We start from the raw sequence: 20,542 nt of genomic DNA, 5'->3' as shown, positions 1-20,542 counted from the left end.
TTGCCACAAAAGTTTCCCTAAAGTTTTTAAACTTACACGTTTCCACAGTAACTCTATGGCAAGTGACCAGCTGGAATTTCAGAAGCCAGAAAGTGACAAGATACAGACGGGACCAGTTCAGTGCTCAAGGCGCATAAACCTGAGAAGTACATAAACATTTTGCAAACTCACTCTGTTCAGTATAGCTCTCCTATCTTCAGAAATACAAGTATCATTATCCACAGTCACCTAGATGGTAGGCACATTTGTGAAGCCCAAAAGTTTTAATGAATGGTTTTATTAAGAGCCAGCTCTGCCCACTTATTAATTCCTACACCCTGGCATCCCACTTAAAGAATTAGGTGTTTTACAGCACTGCATGCATGACTAGAAGCTTGTAAGAACGATTGTTTAAAACACTCAGTTGTTCTGTCATTAAGAGATTACTACATACTCTGCAAGTCATCCTAATAGATTACTTAATCCCTAATCCCATTTTATGAGATCTAGCCTTACCACTATTCAATACCAGAACCCCACAGGACACCTAGTAATGCTAAATGTAGAATACAGTAACAGAAAAAAAAAAAAAAAACAACACACACTTTGGGGGTGGGATGGGGAGGGAATCAAATTCCTTCTTGCATCCCTTCCACACACACAGACTTTTCCAGGCTTCTGGGATACAGGGCTTTGGGCAGTATTAAAACTGATTTGGTCATCAGAGGACTGCTAGTGAAACACAGCACAGTGGCATAAGAGCTCCCAGTTGCTCTTGTTCACTCGGCCGGTGAGGCTCCAGCAGATTTTCCAGGCCTGCAGCCTGGCTCTGCAGGACACAGGCCGCCTCTGCCCAAGCTGCTGCCGGCAAGCTCTCCCCCAGGCCCTGGCCAGAGTGTTGGTGTCACAGTTCCCATCAAGAGGCACAAAAAAAAAAAAAACGGATGCTCAGAACCGGCAACCTGGCACCAACCTAACGCATGCTCCGCTACTTCACCCGCTGCAGGTCTGCTGAACAGCTGAGCTTGCGGTTCGGGCTATCTCAAAACACACACCTGCAGGAAAATTCTCCAGAAAGACGAGATTCAGGAGCAGTTTCTTTAGGGATTACCACAGCTAGACTGAAAAACACTTTTATTAGTGACAGCAGCTCAACGCAGCACCCTCATGTACTGACTGCATGCAGCCTGGGGTCCCCAATACAGAAGAGCATTGACCTGTTCCAGCAAGCCCAGAGGAGGTTACCAAGTTGATCAAAGTGATGGAGTATCTCTCCTATGAGGAAAGGCTGAACTAGGATTGTTCAGCCTGGGAAAGAGAAAGCTTCAGGGTGACCTAATTATGGCGTTCCAGTACCTGAATGAAACTTACAGGAAAGGTGGAGAGGGACTATTTACAAGAGTGTGTAGTGACAGGACAAGGGGGAATTGATTCAAACTGAAAGAGAGTTTGTTTAGATTAGATATCAGAAAAAAAATTCTTTACTGCGAGGGCAGGGAAGCACTGGAACAGGTTGCCCGGGGAAGCTGTGGATGCCCCATCCCTGGAAGCGTTCGAGGCCAGACGGGATGTAAACTCCGAGCAACCCGGCCTTGAGGGGGGTAGGAGGGGTTGAAACAAGCTAATCTCTAAAGGTCTCCTCCAGCCCCGGCTATTCTGTGATTCCACGATTCTCGCAGGGAGTCCCCATCTGCGCCCCACGGGGCCCGGCTCTCCGGGGACCCATGGCCGCCCCCTCGGCGCGGCCGGGAGGGCCGGCGGGGACACCGCGGGGCGGGACCCGCCAGGCCGGCGGCCGAGGCCTCCCCGCAGCCCGAGAGGCCCCGGCGGGCCCCTCCAGCGGCTCCGCCCGCACCGGAAGGGCAGCGGAGCCGCCCCGGCCGAGGGGAGGGGACACCGGGGCGGGCGGGCAGACAGACGGACGGCTCTCGGCGGCGCTCCCCCCACGGCGGTACCTGCGCTGGAAGTCGGTCCGGAAGGGCGCCAGGTAGGGGTCCCGCTCCAGCAGCCGCTGCAGCTGCGGGGGCTCCTTGCCGGCGGCGGCCATGTCCCCGCCGCAGGGCCAGCCTGCTCCGCGCCGCCGATAAATACCCGCGGGGAGGGGGCCGGGACCGGGGCCGGGGCCGGGCCGGCCCTGCCGCTCCTGCCCATCCCCGCCCGGCGCCGCCTCCCAGCCCGGGGCCGCCCCGCCCCGCCCCGCCCCGCTCCGCCCGCCCTGCCGGGTTTGGCAGCCCCGGTGTCTCCGAGCGGGTGACACCAAGGGAAATGAACAAATGTGCTGTTAAAATAAATAAATAAACAAACATCCAAATAAATAAATAAACGACCAAACAAACAAACTAATAAAAGCATCTGCCCGATGCACCGCCCCTCGTAAGAGGAGGCGGGAGGGTGGTGGTGGTCCTGCTTGCCGCCAGTCTCCGCGGTTCCCCCCGGTTTATTTTCTTAGTGGCGCTTTGATGTGTGTGTTTGGTTTGTTGTTTTTTGAGTGTTTTTTTTTTTTTCAGCGTGTCAGCTGCAGGGTGAAATCTGCGTTCCCACGCACACACACAAAACCCTCCCCGCGGCCAACACCACCAGCAGCACCATCCCCAAAGTGATTTGGCATCATCGTGAGCCCTGGAATAAATTTCTCGGCCGGCCGTGCTCACGGACAGCTCGGCAGAAAAAGACTCAGGATGTCCGTGAGTTTATCTCATAAACACCCGTGTCCGTACAGCAAAAAATGTCTCTTTACCGGAGGCATAAAAAAAAATCACGGACAAAATAAGATTAATTCAACCGATCCCAGTGCAGCTCTAAATGCCGAGTAGCACAGGTAGATTGCTGTGGAAGTTTTTGACCCAATATCAGCATGTCTCGTGTTTTTGGATAGACCATTGAATATCCAAGGCAACTAATCACCAGCCTGACCGTGCCTCTAGGCCACCGTTGAGCACTTTTATTTAAGGTCCAGCAATTTTGCTTTGTTTAGATATGTAGTGAGAAAGTTTATTTAGAGGCCTCTTTTGAATGCTTTTCAGCCATGGTTTATAAACTTTTCAGCTCCTAGATACCTTACTCATTTCCACAACCATCCTCATAACTGTTATCCTCGGCTTGTAACTCATCCCCCCTATCCTGGCTTTCTCTGAATTTAAGTACTGCTTTCCCTTCCTGTCTGTCAGATAAATAACAGGACAGTGAGTGGTGAACAATTCATTTATTACTTTACCCAAAATTGGCTATAGTGAAAGTTTCTCTATTGATTTCTTTCCTCAACAGCGTGTGTATATTTAACTATGCTGTATTTCCTTCCTTGCAGCAGTTCCTATCTACACAGGCAAAAATCCAAGTATTTATGTCCTTTTTTCCTTGCAGGATGCAACAAGTATTCCCTGTCCTAGGAATATGTAGGGCAATACTGTTTGCTAGAGCAGTTGCCCAAGCAGTTTTGGTTTGCTTATTGTATGAAGTAGTATCTATGCTGTAGAACTACCTGTCATATTCAGCTCTGATAGATCAGGATTTCTTTTTTCTTTAGCGGCCACTGTTTCTTCAGTCTCACTGGAGCCTGAAAAACTGTTGTTAAAATTACCTGGGCTTATCAAAACTTTCTGCATGGCAGGGATTTCAGTGCAGGTGCTAAAACAAAGTTTAACAAGTCTTATCCATTTCGCTTCTTGCCTCATAATATGTACATCCTGTTCTTTTGCACCTCATTCATTTTACATCTCACCCTCATTCTCACAGTTACCTAGTTTAGCATACCAAAAGGAGGAGAGAAATTCCAGCTGATTATCAGCCAGGAAATTGTTGGGGTTTGATGGTTTTTTTTGTTTTGTTCTGTTGTGTTGGTTTTTTTTTCCAGTAGTTGCATATTACCTGTGCTGCTGCTTTGGAGCTTCTGGGTGTTTGGTACTGGTGATGTCACCTGCTGTTGAAGTGGAGGTAGGAGAGCAATTCCTGCAGTCTTTGTGTGCACAAGTGCTGGAAACAGGAGCTTCACTCTTAGCATAGTCTCTTTGGTTTTATTAATTGTCAGGAAGCAGGTCCACAACAGTGTTATCAGCTGTTTGGCCTAAACACAAGAGAGAGATTTATAAATTAGCAATTTGTGCAGGAATTTAGCTGTGACTTGCACCTCCCTGAAGACAGGGACCCCTTTTTAACATTTATTTGGAAGTTTTTAAGTAGATTTGATGTAGTATCCAGCCTCATATCCAAGAAAAAGTTGTAAATGAGGAAGTTAAACTCTGCAAATAGCCCCTGCCCCTATAATAGACAAAACCCAAATGCTATATTTATTCATATAATATATCCATATTATATGAACTGGAAAATGGATAACCATACAGTTTGTGTCTACTCCTGTTGCATTTTACAACTTGGTCATGATTTTATCTACCTGCTTTATCAAAAGTAACTCAAAGACACTAAGGCATATATTATTGTGATCATCTATTACACCATGAACCTGTTGAGACTCAAAGGCTGAGGCTGACTCTCAGAACACTGCCCTTTGGTCCTCTACCTGGAGGCAAAAACAGCAGTTCAGGCAATTAATGTTGTCCCAACAGCTGAGTGTGTCTTTGTGCATTTGTCAGAGATGGATACAAAGCTGCCAGCTGCTGCTGTCAGTAGAAATAGGAAGAGGAGGACTGCTGGATATCACTGCTCTTTTGTGGGGACAGCAGTGGGTCATATAGGAGTGGTGTCTAAGGCGTGTGTCTGGCACCCAGTTACCAGCAGGGCTGGAGTTTATCAGTTATTCTAAACGAGCCTTTCAAAGGATAATCATGCTTAAGTTATGTATGCTTTTGCATATAAAATTTTGCATAACAATACTGAGCAGTTGATGTATAGTTACAATTATTATAACATCAATTTAGGTGAATATGAAAAGTTCAAACAGAAATCAGAGGTTTGGATTAAAAGCCACTGAAGATCTTGAAAGCATTGAAGAGAAAAATGTCTACCCCTGTCAAGCAATACCTCCATTTTGATACACTAATATTTTGCACTTACTTTGCAAAAGATGACAGAGATGCTGAACTTGAGAAAAGAAAGTTAGGAAAAAATCCATTTTTTTTCACTAAGGCACTGATTCAGATTATCCCTCATAAGTAATGTCTGTTCATATCTCAGCCAGAATGGATCTGTGCAGTATCTGGCCTTGACTGGCTCTTGCAGAGCCAGTTCCTGAGCTCCAGGTTCTTCTAAACCAAGTGGCTTTCGAGCAGCCCTGGTCCCTGGTCCTGGCCTGGCTCTGTAAGATGCTTCCAAGCCTGTCAGAGCCATCTTTGGTGCACAGGCTTCTGCTCTGCAGCTGTCATGGATGACTGCTAATTTATAGACTGCCCAATCCCACGGTTCAATCCGTCTGAGAAGAGATAGCGGGTACCAAAGACAGCAGGCTATTTTTTAACTCTTGTATTGAGAACATTTAAGAATTGCTAATCTCTCAAAGTGACAAGTTACAAGGCATGTCCTTTGTATGTTTAAATTCAATACTTAAAAGCTATATCAAAGATTTGTCATCATTTCAGTCTAGGCAGTACTCCTCCCACCTCCTTTTCCTGAAAGTCTTTTAACAGGTAGTTATGATTGGCCCACTTTGCTTGCTTGCTTGCAAGGAGATAAATGCACTTTTTTATTGTCATTGCACATTTCTTAAAGGTGTCTTAAAGACGAGAGGTAGTCCATGAGAAACAGGAACACAAACTATCACTTGTGCCTATACTTTATCTCACAGTGTGCACTATCAAGAAAAAGTGTTCCTGTGGACAGAAACAGCTGTTCAAAAAGATTCATGTTTCAGTATTCCAGAAGAATCGATTCCTGAAGGATCCCCCGTGTGCTTTATATAGGTGTCAAACATCTGAGCCTGTTTTGGTACACATTGCAGCTTCCCACTTCTGGACTGGCTTCTACACATTCAGCACATAACACAAAATGGAGTTCAGAATTTGAAAGATAATTAGCTCATTTTGCCACATTGGCCAGCCATACTTCTCCCTGTTATTTGTTCAAGGATCCATAAGAAATTAATTGTGCTGTTGTCATCCAGATCCAATGCAAATGCTCCCCTTAAAAAAAAAAAAAAAAATTAGTATTCTTTATCTTGATAGTCTTCCCAGACACATCAAACATTGGTCATGGGGATTTAGCTCATTGCAGGGGTGTTGGAGTAGGTGACCTTTGGAAGTCCCCTCCAACCCAAACTATTCTATGATCCTATGACACTTATCCCTATCTTTGGGTTCGCCAAGGTGAGACACATTGGAGAAAAGGAATGGCCAGTGTTGCACAGCTGCTGCCAAACATCACGTCACAGTTCCATAATTAACACTGTACTACAAGCAAAGAGTCAACTGTCAGATTACACAGGGACAACAAAGCACATATCCTTGAAAATTGCAGCAAACGTTCCAATCATCTATTGGTATATCTGTTAATTAATTTATAAGTTGGGGTTTCATAAGAAATGTAAGGTATTGATACTATATTTTAAGGTCTTACCTTAGCCCTGTCATGGTGTCAGGAGCTTTTTGTAACAATATGTTTTCAAACATCCAAACTAAAGTACAATTGGAAATACTAAAAAGACAGATTCAGTGTTGTGAAATTCCAGTAAGCATAGTTGATAGGAATGCCATTTTCACTTACTATTCTATGTAAAATTAAAAAAAAAAAAATTCCAACAACCTGAAAGTCCTAAAAAATGATTGCTTTCACAATATTACAGTGTTATTATGATTTGGTATCCTTATTTTATATAAGAGAATAACAAAAAATGTAAATATCTTTCAAAGATTTTTACACATTAATCAAGACACTTCAAAAAGTGTGATACCAATTTAAAAATATCAGCAGATGTAGAAAATATTTGTTGTGAAAATGCCTGAGTCTTACTAAAAAATCAAGCAAGAATTTGCGAAACATTTCACAGACACAAAATACAATATTTTTGGGATGTTTTATATACCCTGTTATTTGTATGCCTTCTAAATCTATTTCTCAAAAGTAATTACTGCCAATAGTAGCAACCTTCTACAACTCCCAGTTCTTCTGTGTATTGGTGTTTGCATCTGTGTTTATGTTTGGGGAGGAAGAACAAAAAACTTTCAGACTTTCTCCTTAATTCCATACCCCCAATACTTGGCAGTGTATTACCAATGTGTGTTTAACACTTAAAAAAATGAGTAGCTTGAGCTCTCCGGGGATAGTTGTCCCAGAGGAACATTCTTGCTATTGTTGCAGTGGGATTCTGTAACAATATATTACTCTTAAACAAGCGTAGCCAAACATTGCGTGCTTTGTATACAATACGCTTAGAATTAAGAATGAAATACCACAGCTTGTTGTTCATTGTCAGGTCTTTCCTAAAATCCCAGAGAAATGATAGTACCTAGGGCGTTTCCCGAAGGCTGGCTGCACAGTCTCACATTCCTGCCTGAAGCACTACAGACATTGAGGCTGCCCGGCCTTTTACTCAGACAAGAAAGTGAGGTTGCCAGATAATCGCTCAGAGGGTAACACATCTAATCCTTCGGGAGGTCAGGTGAGGTGAGGAGAAAGGAGGAGGTGCACAATGCTAATGCTCTGACAGCTCTGTCAATAGAAATTCATTAGTAGGTGTAGAAATAACTATTTTAGTTTTCAAAAAGCAGAATAACTACCTAAGTTGCCGTTCATGTGTTTGTGGGCTGAGCTCACTGCTGGAAAAAACAGGTGAATCTGGTGCAAACTGTGTGTGAAGGGCAGAACTCTGGAAAGTTCAAAATCCTTTCCACAGACAGTCTATTAGATCTTGACAGCATTAGTTCTGGTTTACTTTTCAGTGGCAGTCGGTGGCAGTTGACCCAGTCGGTTCTCCGGTGCAACCAGTAAAGTTTTGAATTAACAGAAAGATGGGACAGTTCTTTAGTGCTACGCTCAAAATCTTGCTCTATCAGAAGAGTACACCGTACATGGAACTAAGAATTTGCTGTTAGTCCAGTGAATATTTAACAGTTTCATTATCCAAGAGATCTGATTAACTTGGGGGGTGCAGGGGGATGTGGGGGAGAAACCAAAAAAGCAAAATAATAGTGCAGTTTAACTTGTTATACAGACAAAATTTTAGCACTATCATATTTTCCTGTGTGGTCTTTGGTGATGGTAGCACTTTAGGGTCTGAGGGTACAGTGATGCCCAACCACTGAGCAACCTCTGAGCAACTAAAATTACAACTACAGGATATGAAATTCATGTTTCTGTAGATGTGGGGGACCGTAGTCTTACTTTTAAAGTAATGGTGTAATTTGCACCTTTATATTGCATAGGTGCCTGTCACTGGGCATGCCACACACTCTGAGATAGTGCACAGTTATTTCTGAATGGATATGAACACAACTGGACCCTCCACAGGTAATGGTACAATGAGAGGAGCTATTTCATGCTTACAACCTGATCAAATTCTGACCTAAGCAATTGTCAAAACATGGAAAACTATTATGCTTACATATGTAATGCATGTTGTGAGCCACTGTTTTTCTGGAATCTGCCTAAAGAGACCATGAAGAACATCAGTGCTGTTCAGTAATCCACCTTCATAAATGTATATCTCTCATCTCAGAAATGCTATAAATCTCCACAGTTACCTGAATTAGTTGAATAATCATGCAAAGCTGTGCATTATAAATTTAACTCACTTTTCCACACCCTATCAGCCTAGGGTCCCATGATTTCCACTATTTGCTACATGTCTTAAAATACCCCCAAGTACAATAACTGAAGGTGCAGTCTTCAGAATCCCAGTGCTACAGACCTCTTCTTACAGATGTGCAATCCATTGCCATAGGTGACTGTATTGTATTCAATGCAGCTTTCCACAGGAAATATTTTGTACCTGGGTGATTCACCTTTTCTTCTTAGAACGCTCAAAATTCTGTATTTTTAAAAATACAGAAAGCTTCATCCAAGACAAACACATACACACAGACATTTTTGTTAGGAACATCGATATTCATGGATTAGTAAGAACTAATCTGTCTTCACACCAAGAAACAGGTTTTCTCTTGCTTAGAGATAAATCCTTTAGGTTGGATTCTTTGTCTTCTATTACCCAGGTTTATATCATGCTCTTGTTTTTAAAATCAGCCATAGCATTTGAGTTAAAAGTAGCATGGCTTCCAGTTTTCCTGTATGTATGTAGCTTAATAAAATTATGCAGTAAAGAAAACTAAGTCATATGCAGCTTAGAGTGTGAATACATTAGGAAGGGATTGTTTACACTGTGCTGTGGAAACTAAAATGAGCAAATATTTTTAATAGTTATCTAAGTCAGCCAGGCTAAAGCATTTCCCTCAGTATGAGTTTCTGAGGATATCCAGGATTATTAGCTGCGTTTCTGTTTCGTGAATACTTTAAATTGAAGTACATACTACTGCAAGAACTACTTAGTAGGAAAATTTACTTCATATTATTAGATACCTTTATTAATCCTCCACCCATTTTTGTTTTGATTTGATTCCAGCTCTTCTTTGTGACAAACAGCTTTTAATCCAAATAGCAATCTCCACTTGTAAGATATTAATTACCATCATGTGTTATATGGATAACTTGGTTTTCCAAGTTAATGCAACCCCAGTTCCATTAATTTAAGCACAAATGGATCTCAGTCAGTTTTCCTCAGTTCAAAACACTCTTCCTTTTTGATATCTCTTTGCACCTTCTATTTATCTCTCAAAATTCTCTCTGGATATCTGCTTGAATATCCAGCTTCTTTGTTTCTTAGCACTTCATTCTCCTCCTCTGCCCACTTGACCAGAATAGCCCTCTGAATTGTGCAGGTCACAGCCTGTGCCAGGTGTTCAATCTTTTTGCATCATGTTATCTTCTCAGGCAGCATCCAGGCTTGTCCCATAGTTCCACCAGGACAGCAGGCTATCCCCAAGGATCAGGCTGTTCTTTGGTGTCTGTAAGGGTGAGGCATAAGCAATCAATTCACGGTTTTCCTATGGTGTTTCCATGTGTGTTTGTTCTGGGTCTCACTGTTTCCTTACTATAGTATTTCCAACCACTGCATATGCACATGGGCTACTTTTCCTCTTCTGTTCACTTTTTCATCCTTTTTTTGCCACTTCTACCAAAGAAGAATATTTTACAGTAAATGCTGACCAAAAAAAAAAAAAAAAAAAAAGTAGTTTTTACAGCTACTGAGCCATGCGTTCTCATTTTTGTTTGTTTGTTAGTTTTTCTTGTTTACCAAACTAAATGCATTTTTTTTTTCCAGGACATCCACTACAAGGTCTTAAAATGCACTCTAGTCCTAATTCAAGGCCTGTCTATCTCTACTATGCACAAAACTTTGAACAGAAGCTGACAACTTTTTCTGCTTCTGATAGGTCTTTGCTTTCTTTTGGCTTGTGATCAATTACCAGATGATACAATCTCCCAAATTCTGGCCCTCCTTTTAAAGCTCATACCTTGTTACACACCCACAAAACATAGGCAGTTGCTGCTGCAGCAAACAGCTGATTTGGACAAATCCGTTCCTCAAAGGCTTAGTCCCTGCTGGATATGCCATTCCCTCAGCTCAGCCGTTTCTTCCAGAAAGGAGAAGAGGACAGATGTTTCTAGGAGCAGAGAGGACATGTCAAGTGAGTGGTCAGATTTGGTTTTCCCCTTCCTTGATTCCCCTGTCAGTGTATCTGGGTTTGTCCTTTACATGTAAGACATAATAAAACCACTCTTTACTCAGCTGGGTCTGGAGAAAGGAGCAGAGACAGATCTCTGATCACATAGGACTATTATTGGAGGTTTTTAAAGCAACTATTAGCAAACTTTGGGCTTCCATTCAGTGTCCACCTATCACCAGCTTGCTCTGACTGCTTTCTATTTACTCCTCTTCCTCTCAGATTTTCAGCAAACTAGCACTGTCCATCACGAAGACTGCCACTTAGCCAGGCAAAGTTTGCCTGGAGTGAGTCACAGCCAGATCATAGAGTGATGTAACTACTGTTTCTCTGCTTTCCTTGGATCATTAATGATCCTGAAGTACTTGGGTTGCCCAAAATTCATCTACTTCACAACAAATGAGATAGCTGCCTGAACACAGGACAGCACACCTGCTGTATTCATTCCCAGTTTTCTGTGATGACTGAGGACTTCCGCCCACAAAAGTTTTGGCAGAGGCTTGGTTGCTCACCAACATACTGAAAGTGATCACAGACAGGTTTGCCCCTTTTTTTCACTGACTTGTTACACTCAAAATCTTATGTACCACACCATGTACACAGTGATAAGAGTTTACTGCTAGTCCAGTAAATATTCTAACAGTCTAAATTATCTGATTAATGCAGAAAAGCCTTACTTTTCTGATGCTGTAGTCACCTTTCCGCAGTGTGCCTCTAGGTCCTGAGCTTGGCAGTCTTCCTGATGCAGATGAGAGAGGGGGCTTGCTTTAGGACAAGTCTTCAGCTCCTGAGGTCTTGATGAGAAGAACAATGATGTTCCTGTTGCAGGGTTCTAATTCCTCAGTCTTGGGTACGTTTGGGTTTATTTTTAAACTTTTTCCTTGCGCCATCTGCTTCCATCTCACTGATTCGCAGCTAGTTCCAATATTATACAATATCTTTACTCTAGGGCTCTCAGGAGATATCTGCCATCCTCTGCAATTTTACTCCACTATTATACAAACATTTGCTCCACTAAAATCAGTAGTTTCAGCAAAATAAAACTGCAATTCTTAGAGGAGAATCCAAGTGACAGGTAAGAGACAGGTTGATTTTTCAAATTGGCAGTAGTTTTGCTGAAGTGCACCGTCAGCAAAGCCATCTAAAACTGGAGGTCATTGCATTGTTGAGTTCAAATTTTTCATTTAGCTACTCTGTTAAAGCATCTATAAATGGAAGACATCACGAATATTTATGATGTTGCAGTATAAAAGTCTGCTTTACAGCCTGTCTGAAATTTAGTAGTTTGTCAATATAGAATATAGAAAAATTAAGCCCAGTAACTCTTCCAGTTTGTTCTGGTTTTGTGCAATTTGCCAAATTTATGTTAAAATCCCAACAGACATTACAAAAAGCCTCATCTCTATGACTGCTAAGGCCATGAGCAAATGTGGTAGTTGTGCATTACTCTATTACATTAGCCAATTGTTGATAAATATGCTGTAGAAATACTGAAATATTTAAAATGCTCTGTTCTGGGGAAAATTAACAACTATTTTTATGTCGTCCTTTATTCCAGTTTTTTTTTTTCCTCAAAGAATTTAGAATATTAATAATTGTGGAAGGATAAATGATAATTATAATGTAGTTTTTTAGAATATTTATTATTTTTTTATTATATTATAGATTTTTAATATATTGTTTACTACATAGATTGATATAGATATAAATTTTTGCTTTAACATCAACCTTCTATAAATTTAACATTTTTTCAAACAGTGATACAGTTCACTGTCTCTGGGCAGTCAGGTTGATAGTAGTCAAATAGTAGCCATAATACTGCACTATAGCAGGAATAGTATATTATAAAGTAAAAATCTTTTCAAAAGTGTTTCATGTCTTACTGCCATTAAAGCTTAGTCTCATAAATCACACCAAGTACTCTTCTGACATATTTCTGTTGGTCATTGTCTGGTTCCTTTATCATTTACAGTTAAGGCATTAATTTATGCAAATAAAGAGATTTCTTCATTCATAAGCTAATTGTCCACACTGCTAGAATTCTTTGTTCTATTTCCTCCTTCTGTTGTTTCAGTTGCACACAGGTAAAATACTGAATTACTTTACAAATTCATGATTTATCTTTTGCTTCTTGACCTATGCACTCCTTCAGCTCTCTCCTCAGCAACTCCTGTGTTGTCATCTGATTCAACACATGCACAAGAAAAACATACAGAGGGAGCTGAGTCATGCTCTAAATTGGGACCATCATCCTCTGAACACAAAAAACATTCCTCTGCAGCACTTAAGGGCAAGTATTTCCTCTGTGATTTTACATATGATGTTTTAGCCTCTCTTCCTTTAAATTACTTGTGTGTCTACCTGAAAAGCACATAATTTAGCTGTAGCCACCAAAATTTTCTTCGTATCTCTATCATTTGTGTTACACAACGCCGAAAACTTATTTATCCTTCTCGCTCCTATGTTCTATTTCCTTTGGGTTTTTGTCATTTCAAAATAGACTCACATCTTCACTGGCTTGTTTTTCATACATACATGTAATTTCTGTGAGCTGTGACTACTTTGCTGTCATTCAGGAACCCTCGAGTCTCAAGGAACATAACCTGCTGTACAATCACATTGTTATTCCAATCATTCCATTAAAAGATGATCACAGTGAATATCAATCTGACTTAAGTCACATATAAATGACTGACTAATGAGGACACACAGTAGAGACCCTGAAAGGGAGGAAAAAGCAAGACCAAGTGTTCACGTCTTATTATTTTCTTAGCACTATAAAATACCTCACATGTTCTTTGCATTTTTAAATGAATGGACTTGCTTTCAGTTTTGTCTCTGTGCCTGACAAAAATGTATGCTCTTGTAGTTTGAAATCACTCTAACACTACTAAAAGTGATTAGAACTATGATTTTTTTTTCATGTTTATATCCAAGTTACTTGCTGCTCCGAATAAGATTTACAGGAAGACTTTGTAAGAGCTCTGTATATGACTTGTGTTACATTGCTTGAAATAGAACTTTTCAGCACATTTCTCCAATATGATTCTTGTCATGCTTGTATATTTACCTTTTGCCTACCCTAGGGGCTTTTTTTTTGTTTAATGCTGTTTATTTCTTCTCCTTCTTTTTTAACAGTAAGTCATGTGGCATTGATACCCTTAAGGAATTTAAAGTTACGAGGAAGAAAACTGAGCCACATGTCGATGGATGAGATTGGCTTTATGGTTTCTTCATGATCTCATTGCATGTTGGTGAAGGGACAGGACTGTGAAATATGAGATGCCTGTGTCATCAAAATAGGTCCCTGGTATTGCAAGGAGTTGCACAAGGAGCCATTCCTTTTCTGCAAAATGAAGCATGAGCATTCATAACTGTAAAAACTAAAACCACTGCCATTATGTTTCCTGTTTTTCTTATTTCCCTTTTATAACATGAAGTATAGATATTCCTATTAACAATTAAAAAAAAATAATAAAAATCCAATACAAGCTATCACCTGTTGTCTCTGTTTTTCTTAAGTCTAGAAATGTTTTGCAAATTTAACTTAGAACATTAGTCAATTGGTTTTTCATCTTTAGAATAAACTGAAGTATTTCAGCTTTTAGTGTCTGTCCTTGTTCACATGATTTCGTTTGTATGTTAGGGATCAATTTTTCAGAAACATCAAAACCTCTTTCAACACTGACACAGCAGGGAACTGAGGTGGGTTCTGTTGTGTTTCTGTAGAAAATGAAATTCATTTTATTACCTATTCAATACTGAGAAACATGAAAACAAGCATTTTTCTAAATTTGAATCAGGTACATTGTGTCTTTCAGGTTAATGTATTTTAAGTACTGCTTTGAGTCAAGTTTGCACATTAACTGAATGAGGTTTGATTAGTTGTATTCTTTTCATTCTTTTCAAGGAAAGTCCTTTGCATTGTATATTAGCCCTATTACTAAAAAGTATAAAATCTTCTCTGATAGCTTTCCATTGTGCTACAGAAGATTCAACAAAGCCTTTAATTTCTTTTGTCTTACATTGTAGACCGGGGTAGTTAAGGGGCAAAAAGAGTCTGCCTGTAAATACAATACTGTCATTCATCGTTAGAGAAAACATGCAGAGGTTATAGCTGTGTGAGCTATTTAAAAATCAAAAGCAGCACAGTCGGAGTGTAGTTGTGTTTGGAATAGCAGTACATAAAAGTTATCCCTCAAGAAACACATCGTTCTAAAGGGTAACCAAATATAATTATTTCATGTGGTGCCACATAATTGAGATGACTTGGAATTCCCCCGCTTGTAACACTTTTGATCTGTCAGTTAAAGTTTGACAGGGTAAGGTTAAATCTCCTTCTCCTATCATGGGTTAGAAAATACTTCTGGTGCTAAGAATAGCTCATTACATGTGGATGGAAAGCCTCCTTTTCTAATGTACATTTTAATTACCATAACCCTCATGAATTTATCTTCGCTGGCAGAATATCATACCTTGCTACTGTACCTAAGAAACTTGAGTTTCTTGTTGATTAAAACTGTCACTCACCCGGAATAACTATGCTCAAGAAAGTAAAAACTTGGGAAGTGGAGCAAGATTTTTTTTTAAAATATGCATTTCTGTTCTAAGGAAATCAGCTTTCTTTTTAGAGAGAATCTGAATTGAACACAGGACTTTTGAGTCAGTGAGCTCAGGTGATACAATCCACTGGTCTTTTGGACCTCATGTTCCCTCTGCTGAATCTTAGAACTTTGAGTGATGCCAGGGACGTCTGTGGGCTGGAGGCAGAGGCAAAACACTCCTTTCTTCCTACAGTACACATGAAAAACTCTTGGTAAGGAAGAAGGGCTGGAGAATATGTACATCACCAGGCCTGTACGTACGTCACTGGATCTGTGCCCCTCTGTTTCCACAGGAGCGCCCTTACCTTTTTGCATGTTCTCTGTCCCAGCACAAGGAAAATCACAGTTTGAGATGTGTGCTACAGGGCCTTCTTCTGTCCAATCTACAATGATTTTTTTTTTGACTCACCTCCCAGAGTGCAGTGCAGGGTGAGGAAAAATATCACAGAATGGGTCAGGTTGGAAGGGACCACAGTGGGTCGTGTGGCCCAACCTCCCTGCTCAAGCAGAGTGATCCCAGAGCATATTGCACAGGGTTGCATCCAGACTGTTCTTGAACACAATGTATAGGATTGCACCCAGAGTGTTCTTCAATATCTCCAGTGAGGGAGACTCCACATCCTCTCTGGACAATCTCTTCCAGTGCGTGGTCACCTGCATAGTAAAAAAGTTCTTCATCTGCATCAGTTCTTGCCCATTGCCTCTTGTCCTATTATTTGGCACCACTGGGAAGGGCCTGGCTCCATCCTCTTGGCACCTCCAAATATAACCCTAAAAAAATTAGTATCATATGCAGCCTTGTTTGACTTTCCTTTCAGCTGCTGAAATAAGATACTGATTTTCTCTAGGTGTGTGTAGATGGATGTCTGGAGCTCGTGAACCACCAAATGGGGGACTTGTGGGATAACTGTCAGAGTTGCAAGGCAAACAAGAAGCTGCAGAGCACTGGGTAGTGACAGTGCTTGTCTAAAATTCAGTTAAGGATCCACTGTTCTTAATGAGAAAGGCAATCCATCTGCAGAGTTTCCAATAGAACGGGCATCTCCATCACATATGTCATCATCACAAAGTGACAAAGTATAGAAGAAAGATCTCAGTACACCTTCAAAGCACATGGCACTAGAGGACAAACTGCCAAATAAAATTTGCCCTCTCTTATTAGGGCTTGGCTAATTTTTTAGCAGAAAACTAACAACTATTATATAATTATTTAAATACTTAACTGTGTCCACTCTGGGATTTGAAAGCATTAATTCTTTTAGAAACTTTTTCCCCAGTTGTTTAAACTCTTTTCTGTGAATTTGAAATCTTGTCTGTGCATTATTTTTGATCTGTAAGTAATCCCCAGCTAATCCTAAAATGACCTGAGTTGGAAGGGACTTGAATAATCTGAGATTAGAGCTCATATCTGGAAAACTGAGTGCCTTTGTTTCAACTGAACTGCGTGATATTCCTGTTACCTGTGGATATTCAGCACACCACCACTGCTCGACATTTTGGCTTGACTAGTTCAGATGCTGTTTTGAGTTATTTTTCTCTGATAGTCATTTAAATTTTTTTGTTTATGTAAGGCTGTGATCATCAAAACCCAAAAGGTACGTCAAATTACTGAGCGTGTTCTTTTACCAATCTGACAAAATATCCCCAGAAATGTTTTTAAGCATTCACTGACTGGCAGACAGCAGTGCCTTTATATCCAGTAGCACTGTCTCCCATGGGATCAGAACAGTTGCTGGACCTTGCCTCTGCCTAATCTCCTCAGCCCACAGTCTCTCTGAGTGACAGGGCTCTGCCCACACATTGCCGTAGCAGAACTCCCCTGAGACGCTCCCCTTTGAACCTGCTGAGCCTACGGCATCCCATATTCTCCATTTCTGAATAGAAATCTCCTTCTCATAAGTTCTTCCCCTTAAATGTCTGGATTTCAGTATGTTTAATTCCTCTTAGTCTGAGTGTCTTACACCTACCAGTTTTTGTTGGAGCCCAAAGAGGCATCTCTTTGTTTCCAAACTCATTAACACAGCAAGCCAAGGGATGATTTGCCTCTGTGTGGCACTTCTCTCCAGCCTGCAATGAGTTGCACTGTTTTACAGAAGAAAGCAAAATATTTCTCCATCTGTAGCTTGGTGTAAAGTTTATCTACTCCAACACATGAAGTAAGTCATCATGCCAACAGTATGCCAAGCTGTATTGCCAAGGGTCACAGGTCCCCCCCTTGGAAACCATTGTGTTTTTCACTGCTGCTCTGGGGAGGCAGCCACCAGTCTCTTTCCCAGGCTGGGTTTGCCCTGAGTTTGGGTTGTAAAACAAAGACTGGAAAGCGGGGCTGTAAACTGGAAAAAAGGCAAAATAAGTCATCCCTCAGCTAACAATTCCACCATTTCTCTTTTCATAGCTCATAAAAAAGTCCTGGAAATATTGCCAATTGCATTGCAAATCACCCTGCTTGCTTGATTCTTTAATAAATTTCAAGCAAACTTATCATGAAAATATTAAGCAGTTGAAGTGAGATACGTGTAACATTCTCGAAACAGTAATTCCCCCACATTCTAGGAAAGTCAGAGGTATTTACCCTGCTGGTGAGCTTTTACTCAGCATAAGGAATGATCAAATTATGACCCTTTACTAGTCGTTAGAGAAACCTAAGGCTGTTTATTTTAACTACTACATTAACCAAACATGATTGTTTTTATTGGAATGATTCTTGATAGTATGACAGAAGGCAAAAAGGGATTTTTTTTTTTTTTTTTGGCAGACCTGATCCTTTAGCCACCCTCGGTAGCCACCTTATGTTCATCCCTTCTCAAAGAAACATATGTAGGAGAAGTGGTGGCAGTCTGAGGCCTCAGAAGAGTTCTCAAGGCACAACTCAGATAAGCTAGTTTACTGTAGTTCATTTCCTATCTGATTCATGCCACTCTACAGCATTATTCATTCTTCTCACCCTCAGGACTTCAATTTTTTTCAACCTGCTCTACCGAAAGGCAAATTACAGACCTTATTTAATCCTGAAGAGCAAGGATGTTAATTGGGTTGAAAATGGTAATGATGCATCTAATTCAGTCTTATCTGCGCTGCTCATCCTGCTCTCAGGACACCTGAGTGCACCTGCATCCCCGAACAGAGGCTTGAACATGCATTTTTCTGTGTTGCACCCAGCTCCTCCTTTGACCCATTATCAATGGCACATTACCCAGTGCATCAGAGGTGAATCCCACAATATTTCTTCTCATTCCGTTTCTGAGTAAGAGCAGGTATGTGGTCAAGACATTTTTTATATTTATTGCCTCAGTAAAGCATAATTAGTTCCGTGAAAAGGAAGAGGATTAGCCACTTCCACTTTAGCTGAAACCTCTGTCACCTTTACATTTCGGACTTCTTCAGCTGTTTCAATTACCAGTCAAGGAGGGGTTTAAGTCTGCAGTATAATAATACTTGCAATTACTAGTAAATAGCATTTTGCAGCATTAACTAGTCTGTCCTTACTACATCCATTTTCAGGCAGGCAAATAAATGTTATTATCCTCATTTTACAAACACATTGATTAAGTGACTTACCTAAAGGCCACACATCAATTTCAATGTCAGCGCCAAAATTAGCACGGAGAAACTTCTGCATTGCGGACACAAAAAAAGTGATCTGTATTAGCAAGCCCACCCCTGCCCACCTCAGAAACAAACAAGGCATTCTTGCTGTGAAATCTAGAGGGCAATTACCCTCCTCACATCCCCTGGGGGTTTGTCCACCTGGGAAGCTGCTCCTTGCTGGTGGCTAAAAATGGTTTCCAAGCACTTCTCTGTCACGGGAAGCTTTTCCATCTGCCTCCTGCCTTTAACACAAGGGGTGGAAAGCACTGCCTGGAGAACCTTTGGAACTCCCACACTGGGGTCTGAGCTCGTGGAGGCAGAGGGTGAAGGAAGGGAAAAGGGCTCATGCTCGCCAAAAGCAAAGTGAAGATAAGTAATGATAGGAGGAAGCAGCAGGGGCAGGATTTAGCAGAAATTAGGATGACCTTTTAAGATCTCCTTTTAAGAGATTTTTTGCCTCTCCAACCAAGCAAATTATCAACTTTAAGTTGTGTACAACAGGTACAATCATCTTTTCTAGTGCTGCTGTAGCTACTGTTTGAAAACTGTGGTAGGTGCAATGGTAACGCTGGAAGCTGGGTCTTCAGCTCTGAAATGCAGCAGCATCTCTAGCCCTCAGTCTGCTGAGCTATTTGGTACATTGCTCTATTTTAAAGCTCTTGTTTTTAAATTAGGGAGCAGTTTTGGATTTGACCTCCATCGTCTGGTTTAGACAGACAGACCTAAGTGATGAGTAACAGACCTTACTGTGTGCATGAACAAACCTATTAAAGAGTACTGAGTTTCTAATGGTAAAGATCTACTCTGCTTATGGGCAGTTATTTCTAAAGAAGAATGTATTTTGCCTGTATTTGTTTCCCATCCAGAACAAGTCTCTCTGCCTGGAAAAACAAACCACTCGGGACAGCACTTTTAACAGCTAATTAAGGCCATCTATGTCTAAGGGCGGCAATGTTTTGTTCTGATTTAGGAACAAGTCAAAAGATCTTCTTGACTCAACTTCTAAATGTGACAGGGAATCAAGACAATCATAAATCTTTTGAACTGCACTACCATAGTTCATCAGCAGATCCACAAATGTGCCAGTAAAGCCCACGGTGTCGTCTGCCAACACCTGAATTTGACCTAGTCATCGAAGCTGATCCTGTGCCAACGATCTGAAAGCAGATACATTGAAAAACTGTCGAGCATTTATGATAGATACTGGTATTTCAGACCAGAGTCCCAGGCGATGAATTATATTCTTAATAAGCATACATGACAAAGTTAAATTTAGAAGCAGAATTTGGATTAGTTGCCAAGTTTTTAACTGAAGGTCATTTATGCCTTTCTTTTTTTTTTCTTTTAAACCCGGGTAGACTCTCAGAGGCAATGTGTGAACTTACCTTCAAAATACCTCAAATATTAACTGTATGAATTATACATTTGCCTTTTTCTGTCTTTTAAAAGATTATTTCTTGCATAAAACTAACATCATTCAATTTATTGCTTGCAAGTCACCTGTAGATTGCAGTATCAGAATTATTCAATAGGTTTATGCCTGTCAGAATTTTATATTAGCTCCATTATTCACTAACAGCAAAAAAAATAAAGCGTCTTTCTAAATGAATGCTTAAGCATGTGCGTTTTCTTGTCACTTCATTGGCTTGTCTTCTGTGCAACTTTAGTCCTTACTCTTCCACCTCAGAAATATTAGGGTGTCACATACAG

General features: G+C 40.8%; 1 protein-coding gene and 2 long non-coding RNA genes across 4 annotated transcripts in view; 2 read left to right on the top strand and 1 right to left on the bottom strand.

Moving 5' to 3' along the window:
- GBE1 (1,4-alpha-glucan branching enzyme 1) overlaps window positions 1–2,047 on the bottom strand; it is a gene marked incomplete at its 3' end in the record, with an annotated part of 100,054 nt that extends 98,007 nt beyond the window's left edge. The window contains exon 1 of the mRNA XM_027904790.1: window positions 1,935–2,047. Within this exon, the coding sequence (XP_027760591.1) occupies window positions 1,935–2,026 (92 nt within the window). The remainder of the gene's footprint in view (window positions 1–1,934) is intronic.
- A 460-nt stretch (window positions 2,048–2,507) lies between these two features.
- On the top strand, window positions 2,508–12,926 carry LOC114068569. 2 transcript variants are annotated; one of them, XR_003573621.1, is made up of 3 exons: window positions 2,508–2,663; window positions 11,359–11,490; window positions 12,715–12,926. It is a non-coding gene; the product is annotated as an uncharacterized LOC114068569 (long non-coding RNA). The 2 variants fall into 2 exon arrangements; XR_003573620.1 differs by lacking the exon at window positions 2,508–2,663 and adding an exon at window positions 3,833–3,909.
- On the top strand, window positions 4,919–11,300 carry LOC114068570. The gene is made up of 3 exons (XR_003573622.1): window positions 4,919–4,931; window positions 10,593–10,599; window positions 11,176–11,300. It is a non-coding gene; the product is annotated as an uncharacterized LOC114068570 (long non-coding RNA).
- Window positions 12,927–20,542: the final 7,616 nt, after the last annotated feature.

The sequence above is a fragment of the Empidonax traillii genome, unplaced genomic scaffold (genome assembly GCF_003031625.1).
Source record: "Empidonax traillii isolate 1590-97213 ecotype Southwest subspecies unplaced genomic scaffold, ASM303162v1 scaffold1092:size186866, whole genome shotgun sequence".
Classification (NCBI taxonomy): domain Eukaryota; kingdom Metazoa; phylum Chordata; class Aves; order Passeriformes; family Tyrannidae; genus Empidonax; species Empidonax traillii.
This window is presented reverse-complemented; position numbering and strand designations above follow the sequence as displayed.